This window comes from Phocoena phocoena, chromosome 17 (genome assembly GCF_963924675.1).
Source record: "Phocoena phocoena chromosome 17, mPhoPho1.1, whole genome shotgun sequence".
NCBI classification, from domain to species: domain Eukaryota; kingdom Metazoa; phylum Chordata; class Mammalia; order Artiodactyla; family Phocoenidae; genus Phocoena; species Phocoena phocoena.
In genome coordinates, this window is record NC_089235.1 from 8,819,132 (window position 1) to 8,837,500 (window position 18,369).

General features: G+C 41.6%; 1 protein-coding gene across 1 annotated transcript in view; it reads right to left on the reverse strand.

The window, feature by feature from the left end:
• Window positions 1-18,369, reverse strand: part of ASPH (aspartate beta-hydroxylase) — a 209,831-nt gene that overhangs the window by 105,452 nt on the left and 86,010 nt on the right. Inside the window, exons 12-13 of the mRNA XM_065895024.1 lie at window positions 15,823-15,858; window positions 8,890-8,934 (exon numbers count right to left, since the gene is read on the reverse strand). Of these exons, the coding sequence (XP_065751096.1) occupies window positions 8,890-8,934; window positions 15,823-15,858 (81 nt within the window). The remainder of the gene's footprint in view (window positions 1-8,889; window positions 8,935-15,822; window positions 15,859-18,369) is intronic.

Sequence of the window (18,369 nt, forward strand, 5' to 3'; positions counted from 1 at the left end):
ATGAAAGCACAGCACAGGGAGCTCTAGGAACATGAGAATGAGGCCCCTAAGTGATCGTGAGGGGGGAAGGGAGGGAGGGAATTCCTAGAGGAGAGGCAACTGGAGACTCATCCCAAAAGATAAGCAGGATTTACCTGGGGTGGGGGGAAATGTGACAGAATACTACATTGCTATGTACCAGTTTAAAGGGTATAGTGGAATAGAGAAGGTACTGGACCAGTAAGCAAAGTGGGTTTTCACCTAAAAGCAATGTAGAGTCATTCAAATACTCCCAGCAATACTCCAGACATGATCAGATTTGCAGCTGTAAAGTCCTCAATGCAGAACAGTCTGGAAGAGTTGGGAGCTAGAAAAGGCAGAAAGGCCAGTTAACTGGTCTGCTGCAGTTTCCCATGGTAGGAATGAGAAACGCAAGGTTTGGCACAGAAAAGAGGAAGCAGATCAAAGAGCGCGTGGAAGCATCAAAGGAACTTTCTGACCAACTAGACAAGTGGTAGAATACGGAGGAGAGGTCATCAAGGAATGAAGGATTTCCAGGTTTCTGGATTAGATAACCAGGTGAATGGCGGCACCAGAAATGGAGAAACAGGCTACAGGAGAATGGGGGCGAGCAGATGTACAGAGAATAGGCTGGGCTCGAACTGTATATGGGACATCAAGGAGGTGAAGTCCACAGGCTGGTGGATATTGAGTTCTAGCAAGTTCAAGGCTAGAGGTGTGTGCTTGAGGGTAGCTGAAGCCATGGAATGGATGAGATCCGATTGAAAGGCCAGAACCCTGAAGCGCCAGCACACAAGGAAACAGTACTGGGGGCACAGTCATGTGCTGGGAAAGGTGATAATGGAGACTACAGCACAATGATTCCTTCTAAAGAGGTGTCCTCAGCTCCAGCCGATGGTTGCCATGTGGGAGAGTAAAGCACAGTGTTCTCAGAGCTTCCGATTCCTTTTTCCCTTCTCCCGGGTCTTCAGGTACCGCTGCAGCGCCTGCTGCGTGAGCTCCCGGACGCGCATCCGGCCCTCCTTGCAGGGCACCACGGTGCCGGTGCTGCCGAGGCGCACGGTCACTTTCATCCTGGCCCCCGGCGACCGGGCTGGTGTGGGCCGAACAGGTATCTGGGCCGGCGGGCGTGGGCGGGCACAGAGACCCCGGGGCGCCCCTCCGGGCCGGGGGCTCGCAGCAGAGCCCCTTGGCCCTGGGCAGGCGGGAATCGGAGAGGAGGCGGCAGCGGGGAGGGCGACCCCCCAGGTGGCGGGGGGCCGGGGACGCCGCAGTTTAGGGCCCCGGCCCTGGCGGCGGCGGTGGCGCACGGGGCCGCAGTTGGGAGGAAACTCCTCCGCTGTGCGCCTCGCTCTGGGCTCCGCCTACTTTTTCTTTTTCAACACTATTTAACATTATAAGAAAAATCTTACTAAAAAGAACAGGATCTTAATCTTTTAAAAACTGTCATACAACCATTAAAAAAAATCACTTTTGCATATTCAATTATTCTGAACGCAATCATATTCCAGCTACTACGCTGATCTGCCTACTGGCCAGTTCTTGTTGGCAAAGCTAATCTCCATCCAGGCCTGTGTGTCCTCCCGAGTTCCTTGTCACACTGGCATCTGTTCACCCCGCGAGACGCAGGCCTGGGGCTCCGCTTCTCCCTGACCCAGTCTTCACTAAGTCACGTGGTCCCCTTCCTCTCTCTCCAATAGCGCTTCCCCAGGTCAGGTCCTATCACAACATCACCTGGACTATTACTCCTTAGTTACCTGACTGCCCTCCACCAGCTCGTGGCCGCCCTCCAATGGCTTCCGCCTTCCACCTGGTGCCCACCTGAGCACTCTAGACTCTAGGCCATGAAGGACCTCAGCCAGCAGGCATTTCAGCCTCTCTGACCCTCAGTCTCCTTGTGTGCAAGCAGGGTAATAACACCCATGTGCTGGGAAAACTCGACTCCTTAACTCAGCACTTAGCAGAGTAAGTGCAGTCAGGAAAAGTGGTCTGCTCAGCCTGAAAGCCTTTTTCTAAGAGTTTCTTCTGGGCATATCGGAAGAGAAAACAACACTTTCTAGAACCCCAGAAGCTTCGTCCCTATGTGTCTAGTTCTCCTTTTCTGCCCACAGAATGAAGATCAGAAGAGAACCTTCTGTGCCCTATGCTGCCCTTCCAGCTGCTCCTTGGTCCTCTCAACCAGGCTGAAGTTAATATCCCCACCGTGTGATGGTCAATAGAGGATCAGAGGGTACAGGGGAGGGGAGTGGCCACACCAGGGAATTATCAGAACTTCTAGGTGCCGGACAAAAACCTACACAGGATGGATGCAGGGGCTATTTCATTTTCATTCTGCTCCCCAAAATGTAGCATAATAGTAAATGTTAAAATAAATAAATAAACATTACCTACTAGAAATAGGTTAAGAAAGAGGTTGAAGGTACGCCTTTATGATTTTAGTCATCAAAAATGCTATAATATTCTAAAATACTAGCAAGTATAAAATGAACCAATTTTGTTATGTAACAAAACAAAAAATAATATACTTCAAAATAAGGACAATGTAGAGAAGAATTCTGCATCTTACTGCACTCAAATAACATTCAACAGAAGATGATTACATTATTTTTAGAAAATCCATTGATGCTGCCCAGCTTGGCATGTATCTGTAAAGACAAGGCTCATTCATTGAGATATTTGGAATTAGAAAGTATTTGAAGTTGACCACAGCATAATGAATCTTCAATGTCCAGAGTTCTAGAGATGATTATATACAAAAATCCAGCAAAATTTATTCTACGCATTTATCAGTTCTATGTCACTCCTAAGTTTCCCTAAAAAAATATGGCTTTATAAAAAGTAGTCTTCTATAATTCACAATACAGAGTAAGAGCTTTAGGAGATTCTGAGTAGCAACTCTGTATTACCCAGATCACAGCTTTAGAAAATTATTGCTTCTTTACTAACATATTACTTTGGGTTTCACTACACTACGGTTCAGCATAACTTACTACATTGTACCGATGACCTCTAATGAGAAAAATATAAAATCTCTTTGATTTTGACCCTAAAAGCAGAAAAAAATGCCACTTTATCTTAAAACAATGTGAACATGATCAAGAGCTCCCCGGACACACAAATGAAACCACTTCTTAGAGTTTTTTTTTTTTTATAGCTCAGGGTCCTTTCAAAATGAGGGTGTAGCTACCTTTTTTTTTCTCTAACAAATGAGTATTTTCATCATGGCGGCTATTTCTGAGCCACAAATTACTCACACTAAAAATAGAAGAAATGCTTCAGCGTGGAAAGGAAAGGGCTCAAACATTGTCAAACAGCAGCGGGCCTCTGGCTTGTGAGCACTTTTCACACACCCTACATCACCCAGCCAGAGGCCCTGTGGACTTTGTTACACGGAGCAGGCTTCGGCGTTGTACGGGCGTTACTTAACCAGCCAAAGGCAGAACAACCTTTACGTTATGCACCAGTAATTGATAAGAGACTTTCTAAAATTTACACAGATACTCACGGGACTACAGCTATTCTACAATCGCTCTGAGGTGTGGAAAAGCATTTTTGCATGATATAACAGGCCATTCCTTTCCCCTGCGTCCTAACAATAATGTTCCCCCCTTATTTTGAAAAATAAATTAACCATGATAATTTAAACTTTTATTGAAATTTAAAAATTTTCTAATTAACAAGTTAAAAGCTACAGGAATCTCAAATGTTGAGCTTTACCCTGAATACTCGAAGCTAATGTAGCAATTTTTTATAAAGGTATTGCTGCAGATATATACAACGCAAATCTTCACAGCTAATAATGACCCCATCAGTGTCTTTAAGACACTCTTAGTGGTTTTAAATCATGTTTCACACAGTGTATACAAGTCAGCCCAACAGTTAGTGTTAATTACGGATAAGAGATATTAAAACCCTGCCATGACAATTGCTGCTACATCATCAATACGATTATTAACTATTGTCTGAAAAACACATAAATGCAGGTAAGACTAAAAGTTGTGTCACAAAAGGAAAAAGAAAAGAAATCCAACGGATCCACTAAGGCTATCAGAAAAGGACATGCAGGAATGTAACATCACATGTGATTTTTGTTTCTAAAAGAAAATACACTAAAATGCCAGTGGACTATGGTCCATTCAAAACATCTTTAGTGTTCATTCCCAAAGATCTTGGTCTGCTCAGAAATTACTTCACAAGATCTATCCCAGCCATCTTTTGCAGCGTATGGGTAAACGGGTCCTCCTGTGGTGGTAGGGGCAGCCTTTCTGAAGCTTTAAGTATCTGCAAAGATAAGGGGAAATCTAAATTAAAGGACCAACTAGACATAGACTGCGAAACCGCTTCATTTTTACTCTACTTTTAAAAAACCCAGCAACAGAAGTAAATGCTGTATTGATGTTTTTAACAGCAACAGGGTAACAGAATGATTCACTACCTAGAGTAGTCCCTGGGGGCCCTACTACTATGAAAGAAACTACTACTATGAAAGTAGTTCCTACTGCTTTCATTGCAAAGCTAATGAAAATTAGAGGTTCTCTAGAGCATCTGAGAATTACAACTGAATTTTAAAATGTCAGTCTTTTGAGAAATACAAGCATTAAATTTCTCCCATCAGTGTTTTCACTGTATTAAAAAGGAATGCAATAGACGGGGGGGAAAATCTAGTATGGCATTTGAAACACAAATATAGGAAGGATTTTCAAGGGGCAAGAGGATACTGAAGTTGCAGTTAAAATATATTACTTTAATAATCTTATATCAATTTTAATGTTATTGAAGATATAAGTGGTTGGTAAAAAAAGTATACACTATTTTAAAAGAAGTAAAATTCATTCCTGTCCAACTTTCAACAAATATTTTCTTATTCCGAACTCTAGTGTCTGATTTATTTTACTACCACAGCACTGGATCTATGTTACAATTAGAGTAAAAAAGGCGTTTGTGCACATAAAGGCCCAGTCAAATTCCGATATAATTTCTAAACCTGGATTGTGATCCTTCCTTCCTCCCTCCCTCCCTTCCTTCCTGCCCTATGCTATGTATCTGTCTACATGTGTGCATACGTGTGTGTGTGTAACCAGAAATTATTATGTAAGCAGAATTATTTGGTGCTAATGAGAAGTAACTGGAAATTATATGTATACTTTTGTACATCCAACAGAAATGAATGTTTGTCTACCAAAAGACATGTATAAGAATATTCACAGCCGCTTTCTTCGTAACAGCCCCAAACTAGAAATAGTCCCTGCAGCCATAAACATAGAATGGAATTTTTAAATGGAATATTACAGTAAATAGCAGTGATAAAACCAATAACTATAAATATCAAAGTGGATGAAACTCACAGTCATAATGATGAGCAACAGAAACCAGTCACAAAAAAAGTGTATATATATGTGTGTGTGTTTACTTGCGGTTCTATTCAATCAAATTCAAAGACGGGCAGATCAATCTATGATGACACAGGTCAGAACAGTAGTTATCATTTGTGGGCGCGTTACTGGGGGAGGGGAGAGGAAGAGACCTCCAGGGGCTGGAAGAACTCTGCGTAGTGGGTACAAGAATGTATCACACGTACAAGTCCATCAGACTGTACCCTCAACATGTGAGCACCTCCCTGTGTGTAAATTACACCTCAACAGAAAGAGTTTTAAAAGATGGGTTTGACCTTAGGTTCTCTTAGAATTTAACCGTTAGCTGGATTGTGAGGAATAAGCATTTCTGTGACCTGTGCAATCAAAAATCCTGGAGAACATGGGAACTTATTCAAAGAATAACAAGGCAAATAACGTAAAAGCTCAGTTACAATTCTGAATGACTCAAATTATGCCCCTACGTATTTGAAGAAGTCTCCACTCAGAAGTATTCCACCAAGTTGCAAACCCAGCGTCTCCGAATTCAGGCCAGTGGTCTCTGCTACCCTCTGTTCCTCCCGCCTTCTGTATCTCCATTAAGGTTCCATCATTCATCCATTCAAGCCAGAAGCACAGGAATCAAGCTCGACTCTTCCCCCTCAACCAGCCCCTCTCCCACCAAATTACCTCCACCGCCAGGGTCCGTGAAATCCGTCCCTGCTCTGCATCCCTGCCACCAGTTCCAGGTCCCACCACTTCTGCTTAGATGAACACATCTGCCCCCTGACTGGTCTCCACCTCCTCACGGGACCTCCTCTGTTCAAATCTGGATCTGATCACACGACTCCCCGGCTTGGAATTTTTCTGCTGCTTCCCTGCACTTTCAGGCCCACGTTCAAATTCGCAAACATCGTTTACGGGATCCTCCGAGAAGCGCCGCCTGCCCGTCCACACTGTCTACTTACACCTGTACCTGGCACACCACCTTGGTCTCTGTGCTGCAAGCACTTGCCGTGCCCACCCCCGACGTGCCAGCTCCTTCACTTCCAGCAGCTCCTCAAGGCTCCGTCCAGCACGCCCACACGTGGGAGGTCTTGCCTCACGCTAACACTCCGGGCCCCAAAGTCGGCTTAGTTCCCCCTCCTCTGGGTGCTGCCCTGTGTACCACTCTGAGAAGTTAATGACGCCCTATTGGTTGCTATCCCCAGCTGTGCACCCACAGGATGGGATTATCACAGCGATAAGTACGTTACTATGAACTTTAATACGCAATATTAAGATTGTATAACCTAGTCGTAGAAAGATCGGGGAAGGCAAAGTAATCATCAGTTAGATTCCGAGGGCCAGGAAAAACCGATACCCAGCATTTCGCAGAGGGCCTCAGTTTGCGTTTTCCACTGAATAAGGAATTTTAAAGATTGAAAGGTAGTAAGGAAATGGGTCCCACGACTGTTTCCTCAGTTCCTGTAACACATAATTCAACACTGTTGCAAAAGCAGTCACCTTATTGTACAAAACAGAGACCGATTTATGAATATTATTCTTTTGTAAGATTGAATAACTTAAAAAATGTAATATAAAGTAAGACTAAGAATAGGAAATAAGCAAACCCAGTGCAATCATTACAAATAATTATTGCTGACTCTCCGCCTCACGTCCTCTTTGGTAAAGGTCAAACTACAGCCGTGCAGTGCATCACTCAAATTTTTATGACACCAGAATGTGAGACAAATGCATTACAACTGACAGGTTACAACTCCTTGATCAGGTCTCTCAGAATTTAGCTTCTCTTGATCCACCTCAGAGATCAGGCTAATTAATTACTAAACAATAAGAGACACGGCCACCATTTACTGGGAGCTCATTATGTGTCAGGAAATATGCATATGAATCAAATCTTCATTTTCATTGACTTCAGCTGTTAAACATCTCATCAAAAAAGGCACCTTATTCCAGCCCCCCAACCACTTAGTATTTCGTATTTATGTTCCAAGGAAATTCTTGGACTGCATTTATAAAACACCAAAGTAGAAGCACAGAACTTTTTGGTCAGAAAATATTATTACGTTTCATACCTTCATTCAAGTCAGGTAAATATTTAAAAATATCAACTATAACTAGAAAAAAGTCAGTGTTGCAGAAACTCGTTATTTTTAGGAATACTTATAAAACAATTTTCTTGAGAGGAATGGACAGTAATCAAAATGCAAATTCAGTAACCTGCCCTGCATGCTCAGGTTAGAAACAAGGCACTCTGTGAAGAATTGCTCAACAACAAAGAGGAAATTACAGAAGCAGGGCAGAAACATCAACCTTCCTTGCTCTGTGCATCTTTCCTAAACACAAAATAGACTCATATGCCCAGTAGTCATCTTGTAAAAGATCAATTTCTCCATGGATTTCTTTTCTCACTCATATCACAATACCAACTATGCAGCTCCTTTAGTATTCGTATATATTTTAAATGTACAACACACCACAACTATCAAAATCTACAACATCCCAACTGTTAAATAAGCAAATATGAGCTATGGTGTAACTAAAAACACTCTGATTAGAAAAGGTTTCTTTCCTCTTGAAATTTAGTATTTCACTAAATTTTGGAAGACACAATTATTTCTACCAAAATCAGTAATACGAATGTACATCACTGCTACAGAATTCACATTAAGCGTCATGTGAAAAACGTGAGTAAAAACTGAACCAACAAAGGACACAGGAAGAAAACAAATGGACATAAAACAGAGAGACAAGAAGAAATACAAAAATCCTCTCCTAATGAAACATTTTTTTCCCAGTTTGAAAGCAAGATGTTTCTGTGTTAATTTCCGATTGCAGGTATGGTCAATGTCATCTCTGAAACGCATCTGAAAGCACAGGCCTTGGTTGAACTCATTGATGATGAGTTTAAACTCACTGATGATGAAAGGGACATACGGGGGAAGGGAGGAAAAAGCAGAGGGACGGGTGTAGCACAGTGGGCTGGCAGGAAGGACTGCCTGGGTCACGCAGGGCACAAGGGTGCTCTCAGGAAGATGGGGTGGGGGGGAGGGGGCCCAATGTCACTAATTTAAACACTATTAAACTTTTATCTGAAGGCAAGTCTGATTCCACATCCTCCATCAGATAGCCTGTCAATCAGAACAAAAGGAAAAATAAAAAAGCCTAACTTCCACTACTAGCACCATCTATAATAGAAGCCTACCAAACTTCCACTACTAGCACCATCTATAATGGAAGCCTACCTAACTTCCACTACTAGCACCATCTATAATGGCAACAATCATACAGTACTGTGATCATGAGTACTCCTCAAAGTCTACTCAACAAATATGTACTAGACTCAGTCTGATGTCTATTTCCCATTACTTTGGCTCAACTGACGAAAACACGGAACAGTTTCTTTTTAAATTTAGGTATAATGAATCCTCCTCTCTCAGGAATTCTACTCTTCATAGAATTATTCCAACCAGTGTATCAGCAGCATCTTTTAAACAAAAAAGGAAAAAGCGATACATCTGACAAAATGCCATACCTGGTGGTACTTCTCGCTGTTCCTCCGCACGGGGCACGTGCACCTCTAAAATAAATAAATCATAAATCATAAAACACTGCATTACAGATTGCTGGCCAGTATTTAAAATATAGACCACTGATCTTTAAGTTACAGTGATCATTTTTACAGACTTTTTTGGGTGTTCAATTGCAATTATCATAAAACATTAGGTTTTTCCACCATCCCAACACAGAAAAATTAGCTATAACTTCGTAAAATGTTGTATATTTCTCAACTGTCCTGAACTACAGGCTTTAAAACATTATCTGCCTAACTGACTGACCTCAAAACTCAGTCTGGCAAAGGAGATATGAACTAAAACCTAAGTTTTCACCACAATTTTGCATCAGACTTGATAAGAAAGCTGAAGCAAGACATTTAAAGCATCTTGTTTCTTGTTAATGGCACAAAAAGTCAAATTGAAACCGAATCTTAAAAATATATCACTATCTTCAATAAACTTGTTTTTGAAAAATAATACTCAGGGTTAACATATTCTAAAACTAGCCAGAAATGTGGATATGAATGTTAACATCTAGTCTTTTTCCTTGGCGACTTCAACCTACTTACAACTAAAGAAACTGTAAGCCTCACCACTCAACAGTATAATGATATATTGACCTGATTCACTCTATAAAATTACATCACGTTTACATCTTCATCCCAACCAACCCCTGTAACATTACCGTAATCGAGAGGTAAGACTGCTTTCCGTTTGCTCAAGATTTTTAACAGGCTTTGGTCAAAAGGAGGAATTTTTATTAGCGTTTTCTAAAACTCAAAATATTTATGCAGCTATTTTAATCAAGATTCTTCTTGCATTACTTTGCTTCTAATTTTAAGAATGATACATGCTCAAAACAGTTGGAAATATTTTAGATAAAAGTAAAAAGGAAACAGAAAACTATCACACATATTCTCCTTGACCCCTGTTAAGCTTCTGGAAGAGTTCCTTCTCCTAGTGGCAGCACCATGAATGTTCACTAGCTTTCGGTGTTGTGACTGGGTTGTTCATGGTTTGCCTATTTATTTGGTTCTTAATAATCTAGAGACATGTTAGAACTTTACCAACTTGACCAATATTTTTCTCAGAATTTCTTTTACTTTTGTCATTTTAGGTATATTTGAAAAACATGTATGCATCGTAAAGTATTAACCACATCCGTTGTTATTTTCATCCCTGATGTTATACTAAGAGAGATATTATTACTGTGATAAATTTTCATCCAAATTTGTTCTGAGAAAAATGTACATTTAACAAACTTATCTGAAATGTATTTTGGTAATGATATAACAAGATTTTTTAAAAGAAATAATTCGTTATATTAGCACAACCTGAAAGTATTGCCTATTGATAAAGCCTACTTTTTCTTACTCCAGGACTTTGTAAACCCACTTCAGTATGGCTTTGACCCCCATCAATTTACTCAAATAGCTTTTGCTGAGATCACCGACATTCTCCACATTGCCAAATGCGATCGATGCTTTGCAAGTCCTGAAATTCCAATGGCAGTAGCACAGAACATACTCCTCCTTCCTTCTGCTCTCTTTCCCATCCTTCCCTGCTGGTTTTCTCACTGGCTATGCATGCTCCCTCAAACGTCACAATGTTGGGATTCCTTAGAGCTCAGTTCTGGAACTGCTGGTCTACTCCCTCTGCACTCACCTCCAAAACGATCTATTTCCATGGAATTGGCACCATCTCCATGGGGATGGCTCCCAAGCATTCATATCCATCTCAGATCTCACCCATCGAGCTCAGACTGGCATATCTAACTCCCTACTTGATGCCTCCACCTGGGTATCTCACATAATTCCTGAACATAAAATACCTAATATGGAATCTTTGATTTTCTTCCCTAAACCAGGAAAGAAAATCATTTCTTCTCAGTAAACAGCCCTAACATCCAACAGTTATTCAAATCAAACCAAAGGCCCCTTTATTCCTCTTTACTTCACCACCATCAGGAAGTTCCATCAGTTGTAATTCTAAAATACATTTCAACTTCAAAACTTTCCCCTCCATTTCCACTTCATGGTCTTCCTCCAGGCCACCATGATCCCTTCTCTGGATTAGGACTCAATAATTTCCTAACAGGGTGGTCCCTGCTTCCCTTCTCGCTCCATCCAATCCATTCTCTAAGAGTACAAGTAATCTTTCAAAACATAAATCAGATTATGTCATATCTCACAAGTATTTCCATAGATTCTCACTGTACTCAGAAAAAAATCCAAATTCCTTACTAGGTCCTCCAAGGCCCCCAATGATCTGTCCCATCTCTTTACTGCTTAAGCCAATTCAAATTCAGTTTTCTGTTACCTGTAGCAGAAAGTAACCTTACTGACACAGAAGGGTTTAAGCACAGGACTGACATAGCCAGCTGTGTACTTCTGAAGAGCTCATCCTAGTGACACTGTGAAAGATGGATTTGAAGGCGACAAGCGTGGAGTTAAGAAGACTAGCTAGCAGGCTACAGCCATTGTCCAGGAAGTTGATGAGGGGCTGAACTAGATTACCAGAGCTTCAGAGGAAAGAATAAATTTGAGAAATGTTTAAGTAGACTATTCAACAGGACTTGGGATTAGCTACAGAGAGAGGGGGAGAGGAGACAACACCCACATTTCTGGTTTGGGACCCCGAGGACTTACTGATGCAACCAGCCAAGATGGGGGAAGACAAGGGAAGAGAAGTTTGGTGGGCGAGTGACGATGACAAGTCTCCTCTCGCTGTGCGCTCAAGTGCCACAGGAACGTAGAAACTGCGGGTTGGGCCACAGGCACACAGTCCAGAGCCCCACTGCCCAGCAGAAGGAATTCCCTGAGCAGCCTCTGTTACGCCCTCTACTGGCTGATCAAAAGGCTTAGAAAAAAACTGTATATTTTTTTTTCAGTTCATCACTAATGATTTTTTTTAACATTTTTATTGGAGTATAATTTCTTTACAATGGTGTGTTAGTTCCTGATTTAAAACAAAGTGAATCATCTATACATACACATATATCCCCATATCCCCTCCCTCTTGTGTCTCCCTCCCACCCTCCCTATCCAACCCCTCTAGGCGGTCACAAATCACCGAGCTGATCTCCCTGTGCTATGCGGCTGCTTGCCACCAGCTATCTATTTTACATTTGGTAGTGTATATATGTCCATGCCACTCTTTGTCTCAGCTTACCCTTCCCCCTCCCCGTGTCCTCAAGTCCATTCTCTATGTCTGTGTCTGTATTCCTGTCCTGCCCCTAGGTTCTTCAGAACCTTTTTTTTTTTTTAGATTCCATAAATATGTGTTAGCATACGATATTTGTTTTGCTCTTTCTGACTTACTTCACTCCGTATGACAGACTCTGGGTCCATCCACCTCACTACAAATAACTCAATTTCGTTTCTTTTAATGGCTGAGTAATATTCCATAGTATTTATGTGCCACATCTTCTTTACCCATTCATCTGTTGATGGACACTTAGGTTGCTTCCATGCCCTGGCTATCGTAAATAGAGCTGCAATGAACATTGTGGTACATGACTCTTTTTGAATTATGGTTTTCTCAGGGTATATATGCCCAGTAGTGGGATTGCTGGGTCGTATGGTAGTTCTACTTAGTTTTTGAAGGAACCTCCATAGTGTTCTCCATAGTGGCTCTATCAATTTACATTCCCACCAACAGTGCAAGAGGGATCCCTTTTCTCCACACCCTCTCCAGCATTTATTGTTTGTAGATTTTTTTTTTTTTTTTTTTGCAGTATGCGGGCCTCTCACTGTTGCGGCCTCTCCCGTTGCGGAGCACAGGCTCCAGACGCGCAGGCTCAGCGGCCATGGCTCACGGGCCCAGCCACTCCATGGCATGTGGGATCTTCCCGGACCGGGGCACGAACCCGTGTCCCCTGCATCAGCAGGCGGACTCTCAACCACTGCGCCACCAGGGAAGCCCTATTGTTTGTAGATTTTTTTGATGATGGCCATTCTGACTGGTGTGAGGTGATACCTCATTGTAGTTTTGATTTGCATTTCTCTAATGAATAGTGATGTTGAGCATCCTTTCATGTGTTTGTTGGCAATCTGTATATTTTCTTTGGAGAAATATCTGTTTAGGTCTTCTACCCATTTTTGGATTGGGTTGTTTGTGTTTTTGATATTGAGCTGCATGAGCTGCTTATATATTTGGGGGATTAATCCTTTGTCAGTTGCTTCATTTGCAAATATTTTCTCCCATTCAGAGGGTTGTCTTTTCGTCTCATTTATGGCTTCCTTTGCTGTACAAAAGCCTTTAAGTTTCATTTGGTCCCAGTTGTTTATTTTTGTTTTTAGTTCCATTTCTCTAGGAGGTGGGTCAAAAAGGATCTTGCTGTGATTTATGTCATAGAGTATTCTGCCTATATTTCCCTCTAAGAGTTTTATAGTGTCTGGCCTTACATTTAGGTCTTTAATCCATTTTGAGTTTATTTTTGTGTATGGTGTTAGGGAGTGTTTTAATTTCATTCTTTTTTTTTTTTTTTTTTTTTTGGTGGTACGTGGGCCTCTCACTGTTGTGGCCTCTCCTGTTGCAGAGCACAGGCTCTGGACATGCAGGCTCAGCAGCCATGGCTCACGGGCCCAGCCACTCCACGGCATGTGGGATCTTCCCGGACCAGAGCACGAACCCGTGTCCCCTGCATCGGCAGGTGGACTCTCAACCACTGCGCCACCAGGGAAGCCTTAATTTCATTCTTTTACATGTAGCTGTCCAGTTTTCCCAGCACCACTTACTGAACAGGCTTTCTTTTCTCCATTGTATATTCTTGCCTCCTTTATCAATCATAAGGTGACCATATGTGCATGGATTTATCTCTGGGCTTTCTATCCTGTTCCACTGACCTATATTTCTGTTTTTGTGCCAGTACCATAATGTCTTGATTACTGTAGCTTTGTAGTATAGTCTGAAGTTAGGGAACCTGATTCCTCCAGCTCTGTTTTTCTTTCTCAAGATTGCTTTGGCTATTCGGGGTCTTTTGTGTTTCCATACAAATTGTGAAGTTTTTTGTTCTAGTTCTCTGAAAAATGCCATTGGTAGTTTGATAGGGATTGCACTGAATCTGTAGATTGCTTTGGGTAGTATAGTCATTTTCACAATGTTGATTATTCCAATCCATGTACGTGGTATATCTCTCCATCTGTTTGTATCATCTTTAATTTCTTTCATCAGTGTCTTATAGTTTTCTGCATATAGGTCTTTTGTCTCCTTAGGTAGGTTTATTCCTAGGTATTTTATTCTTTTTGTTGCAATGGAAAATGGAAGTGTTTCCTTAATTTCTCTTTCAGATTTTTCACCATTAGTGTATAGGAATGCAAGAGATTTCTGTGCATTAATTCTGTATCCTGCTACTTTACCGAACTAATTGATTAGCTCTAGTCATTTTCTGGTAGCATCTTTAGGATTCTCTATGTATGGTATCATGTCATCTGCAAACAGTGACAGCTTTACTTGTTATTTTCCGATTTGGATTCCTTTTATTTCTTTTTCTTCTCTGATTGCTGTGGCTAAAACTTCCAAAACTATGTTGAATAATAGCGGTGAGAGTGGACAACCTTGTCTTATTCCTGATCTTAGAGGAAATGGTTTCAGAAAAACTGTATTTCTAATACAAAAAAAGGCAAAGCCAAGTTGCATATTGTGAGGTTAGTTCTTTTACATAAAACAATATATGTGGGTTGGGTTGGATGAAGTTCTTTCTAGGGATTCTGAGTTTCCATTTTCTAATCCTAATTGAATAAAAATACAGACTCTGAGTAATAGGAGGTGGGAGAAAACGTGAGTGCCATCCAGCCTGCTCCATGGATGATCAGCTTAGACAGAGCGGCCCACAGCTCCTGTGCTGGGGTCTCTCCCAGCAGCAAAGTGGACAATGAGGGAAGTTCTAGCATCCTCTCTCCTCCTCTCCCCTTCCCCCTCCCCACCTTCTCCAATTCAGTTGACTGTACTTTGTCTAACCAAGCTCAGAAGCAGTAACATTTAACCTGAAAACTGACAATCAGTGGATCATAAATGAATTCTAAGATTAATCTCATGAGCAAAATTCCCCATGACATGTTCCTTGTGAACACACAGACTCCAGGGTCAACTGCCGGCCCCAGTGCTGGATTGAAGACCAGCCCGGCCACTCTAGCTGGAACCCGGGCAGCCACCTGACCTCACCTCAGGCTCTCAGCCCTTCATTTGTAAAGTAAGTACAATGCTATTTGCCCAGGCTCCTCTTCAGTGCCTATGGTGAGAAACAATGGAAACAGTATATGGGAATGAGCTTTGCAAACTGTTATGAACTTCAGAAATCTAAGTCATGTCGAAGCACCACTATGTAACATATGTAACAGGTTTTATTTTTCTGAAACAAATCCTTCAGGTTCAAAAAAAGTTTTTCCCAGCTGAGTATCAATGTAAAGGACGCAACTATGAACACTGTGGTTCATGTCTCTTTTTGAATTATGGTTTTCTCAGGGTATATGCCCAGTAGTGGCATTGCTGGGTCATATGGTAGTTCTATTTTTAGTTTTTTAAGGAACCTCCATACTGTTTTCCATAGTGGCTGTATCAATTTACACTCCTACCATTTCAACCCACCTCTGCCTATGGATAACTCCTTCCCACAAGACCACCTCCTCCTATTTAGGGTGGCCCTCCTCATCCTAACAAGTTACTTTCTACTATACGATCCTGGTTTTATCTCCATCACTGCACTTCTCATAATCTTTAATGACTTCATCATCTCCTTGGCCACTAGAGTTCCAGCTGCAGTGAAAACAGAATTCCAACTCTCTTATTCACTCTTGCCCTCCTAGCCCCTGAGCACTGTAAAGACAGCAAATAGTGTAATAAGTGCTTGTTGAAAAAATGAACATAATTTTAATATAAAAAGTAAAATCATGTCTATAAAATTAACTTACCTTCTAAAATTGTGTTTGAGTCATCTACAGCATTATCTAAAAAAAAGCAAACATGTCTTACATTAACTCATCTTCACTAGGTCCTTAAATGAACATTTCCACTCAGACCTAAATTTGGCTCTTTTTAGATTGGGGCTTCTTATAGAGACTCTCACTAGAATATCAACTTTAATTTCTAAATTATATTCAAAGAATACATCAATAGGCTGGCATTATCCCTGCTGACATAAAACTTACACCATAAACAGGGAATAAACATATCAACATGATCCAATTACTTCCTTGGTGACTTGAGAATGTCTTGTATTTCTGACTAAATCTATCTTTTTATTTCACATCTTTTTTGGAGTATAAATGCTTTACAATGTTGTGTTAGTTTCTGCTGTATAACAAAGTAAATCAGCTATATGTATACATATACCCCCATATCCCCTCCCTCGTGAGCCTCCCTCCCACATTCCCTATCCCACCCCTCTAGGTGGTCCCAAAGCATTGAGTTGATCTCCTTGTGCTATGGAGCCTTTGTTCCACAAGCTATATTCATTTTCACAAATACAAGGGGAGCTGACTTGCAGGAAACATCTGCTTAGACAAATACCTTACCTGAATTTTCTGTCCCTTCATTTTCCGATGGCTCAAACGCTGCAAAGTACACAGAAAAAATAATCCTTGAGCACCGTGTAACTCCCATTAAAACACAACATTTGCAGTATGGTTCAATGTCTAATTTATCTTTGAACCTCTGGGTCTCAGTCACTGGGAAGCGGCAGGTTACAGAGTAAAGCCAGGAAGAGTTTGGTCTGGAGTAAAACAGGCCTGGTATTCAAATTGCAGGGCAGCCACTTTTAGCCAGAGGAGCAATTATATATGCTTCCTTCTTGTAAAATGGGGAAAATTAAAGTTCCTCCCCAGTCACTTTTTACCTGCCAGTAATTTGTCTACCCCAGGGTGATACTGAATTTCATTTTTTTATTTGCTTCGTGACTGTAGTGGAGGCTCTGAGTTACCCATGGCTCAACCCGCTTTTCACTCTGGGTCCAAGTTTTTACCAGGCAGATTCTCTACTTTGCTTAGGGAGCAATGCTCGGATCTTTCACTTGGGGCAAATGGCCTGCCTTCAGTCCCTGAGAGAAAGAGGGTTCTGCGGGCAGGTCTTAATCCACTACTTTAACCACAGTCCAGGCTCATCTCTCTCTGCTCCACTGCAAAGGAGGCCCTTGTCTCGGCTGCGGTCTCCCCTCATGCCTGGCTGGCTCACTGCTTTCCTAGTCAGCCTGATCCCTATTTTTCCATCTTCCAAAATGCCTGAAAATTTCTGCTACCCTAAGCGCAAACTGTGTTGTTTTTCTAGCATGGTTACAAATATATTCTCCTTGTTCATTTAATAAAGAAAAAAATTTGAACATCTACTGTATTTCAGATATTATTACTAGTGCTCAGGTAGAGCAAGGTATAATTTTTAACAGATCATTTTCTATCCTTTTGGTGGCATTTGGAAGACAAAAGAGCAGTGAATATTTGCTCACTCTGTCACCCTGAACGGTGCCTGCATTTAATATGCTCAAGTCTATCAACTGAAAAACAAATAAACAAACAAGTCTTTTCTTTTTGCTGTTACTTTAATTTTATTCATTTATTTATTATGTCCTTTATTTTTTATTGAAGTATAGTTGATTTACAATGTTTCAGATGGATGGCAAAGTGATTCAGTTATACGTGTGTGTGTGTGTGTGTGTGTGTGTGTGTATTCTTTTTCAGATTCTTCTCCATCATAGGTTCTCCCTGTCCTCTCCTTCCTCCATTTCACCATCTAATTTCTTCAGAGTCATTTTCACATGCTGTCTCCTCACTTCCTCTCCTCAACCCACTCCAGTCTGTCTTCTGGCCCTGATCACATCCCTGAAAATGCTCCCCTAAGACCTCCCACGAGCACTCATTTAACCCAATGGACACTTCCTGCCTTTACTGTATCAGGTCTCCTAGCAGCTCCTTGTCCTTGGACTCCAATGTGACCATACTCTCCTTTGAGTCTTTCCTTTCTCCTTCTCAGCCTTCATCACATCACCTTTTTCTTACCAGGCATTAAATGTTGCTTTTTGTCAAAGTCCAGCCATAGATCCTCCTCTATTCCTGCTCTCTCCTCTCTCCTTAAATGATCTCAGCCTTTGGCTTCAATCACAATGCACATTCTGATGATTCTCAAACTCAACTACGAATAGACTTCTCAGATCCAAACACCATCCATCGGCTAACTTGGTATCTCCCCTTGGATGGCTCAACAGGCACTATCAGGATGTACAGATTGTACTCGTGACCTTCTGGCCCCAAGCCTGTTTTCCAGTCTCACCGTTTTAGGAAAAAGCACCCCATCCACCGGGTGCATAAGCACAACAGTGGATGTGGCTCCCGACACCTTGCTCTCTCTCCCCAGCTACACTTGCACACCCATCCTCGCCAACTTTATCTTCTACTTCTCACCTTTGTCCACTTCCATTCACCTTCACTGCCACCACCCTGGTTTAAACCACTATCATCTCTGTCCAACTT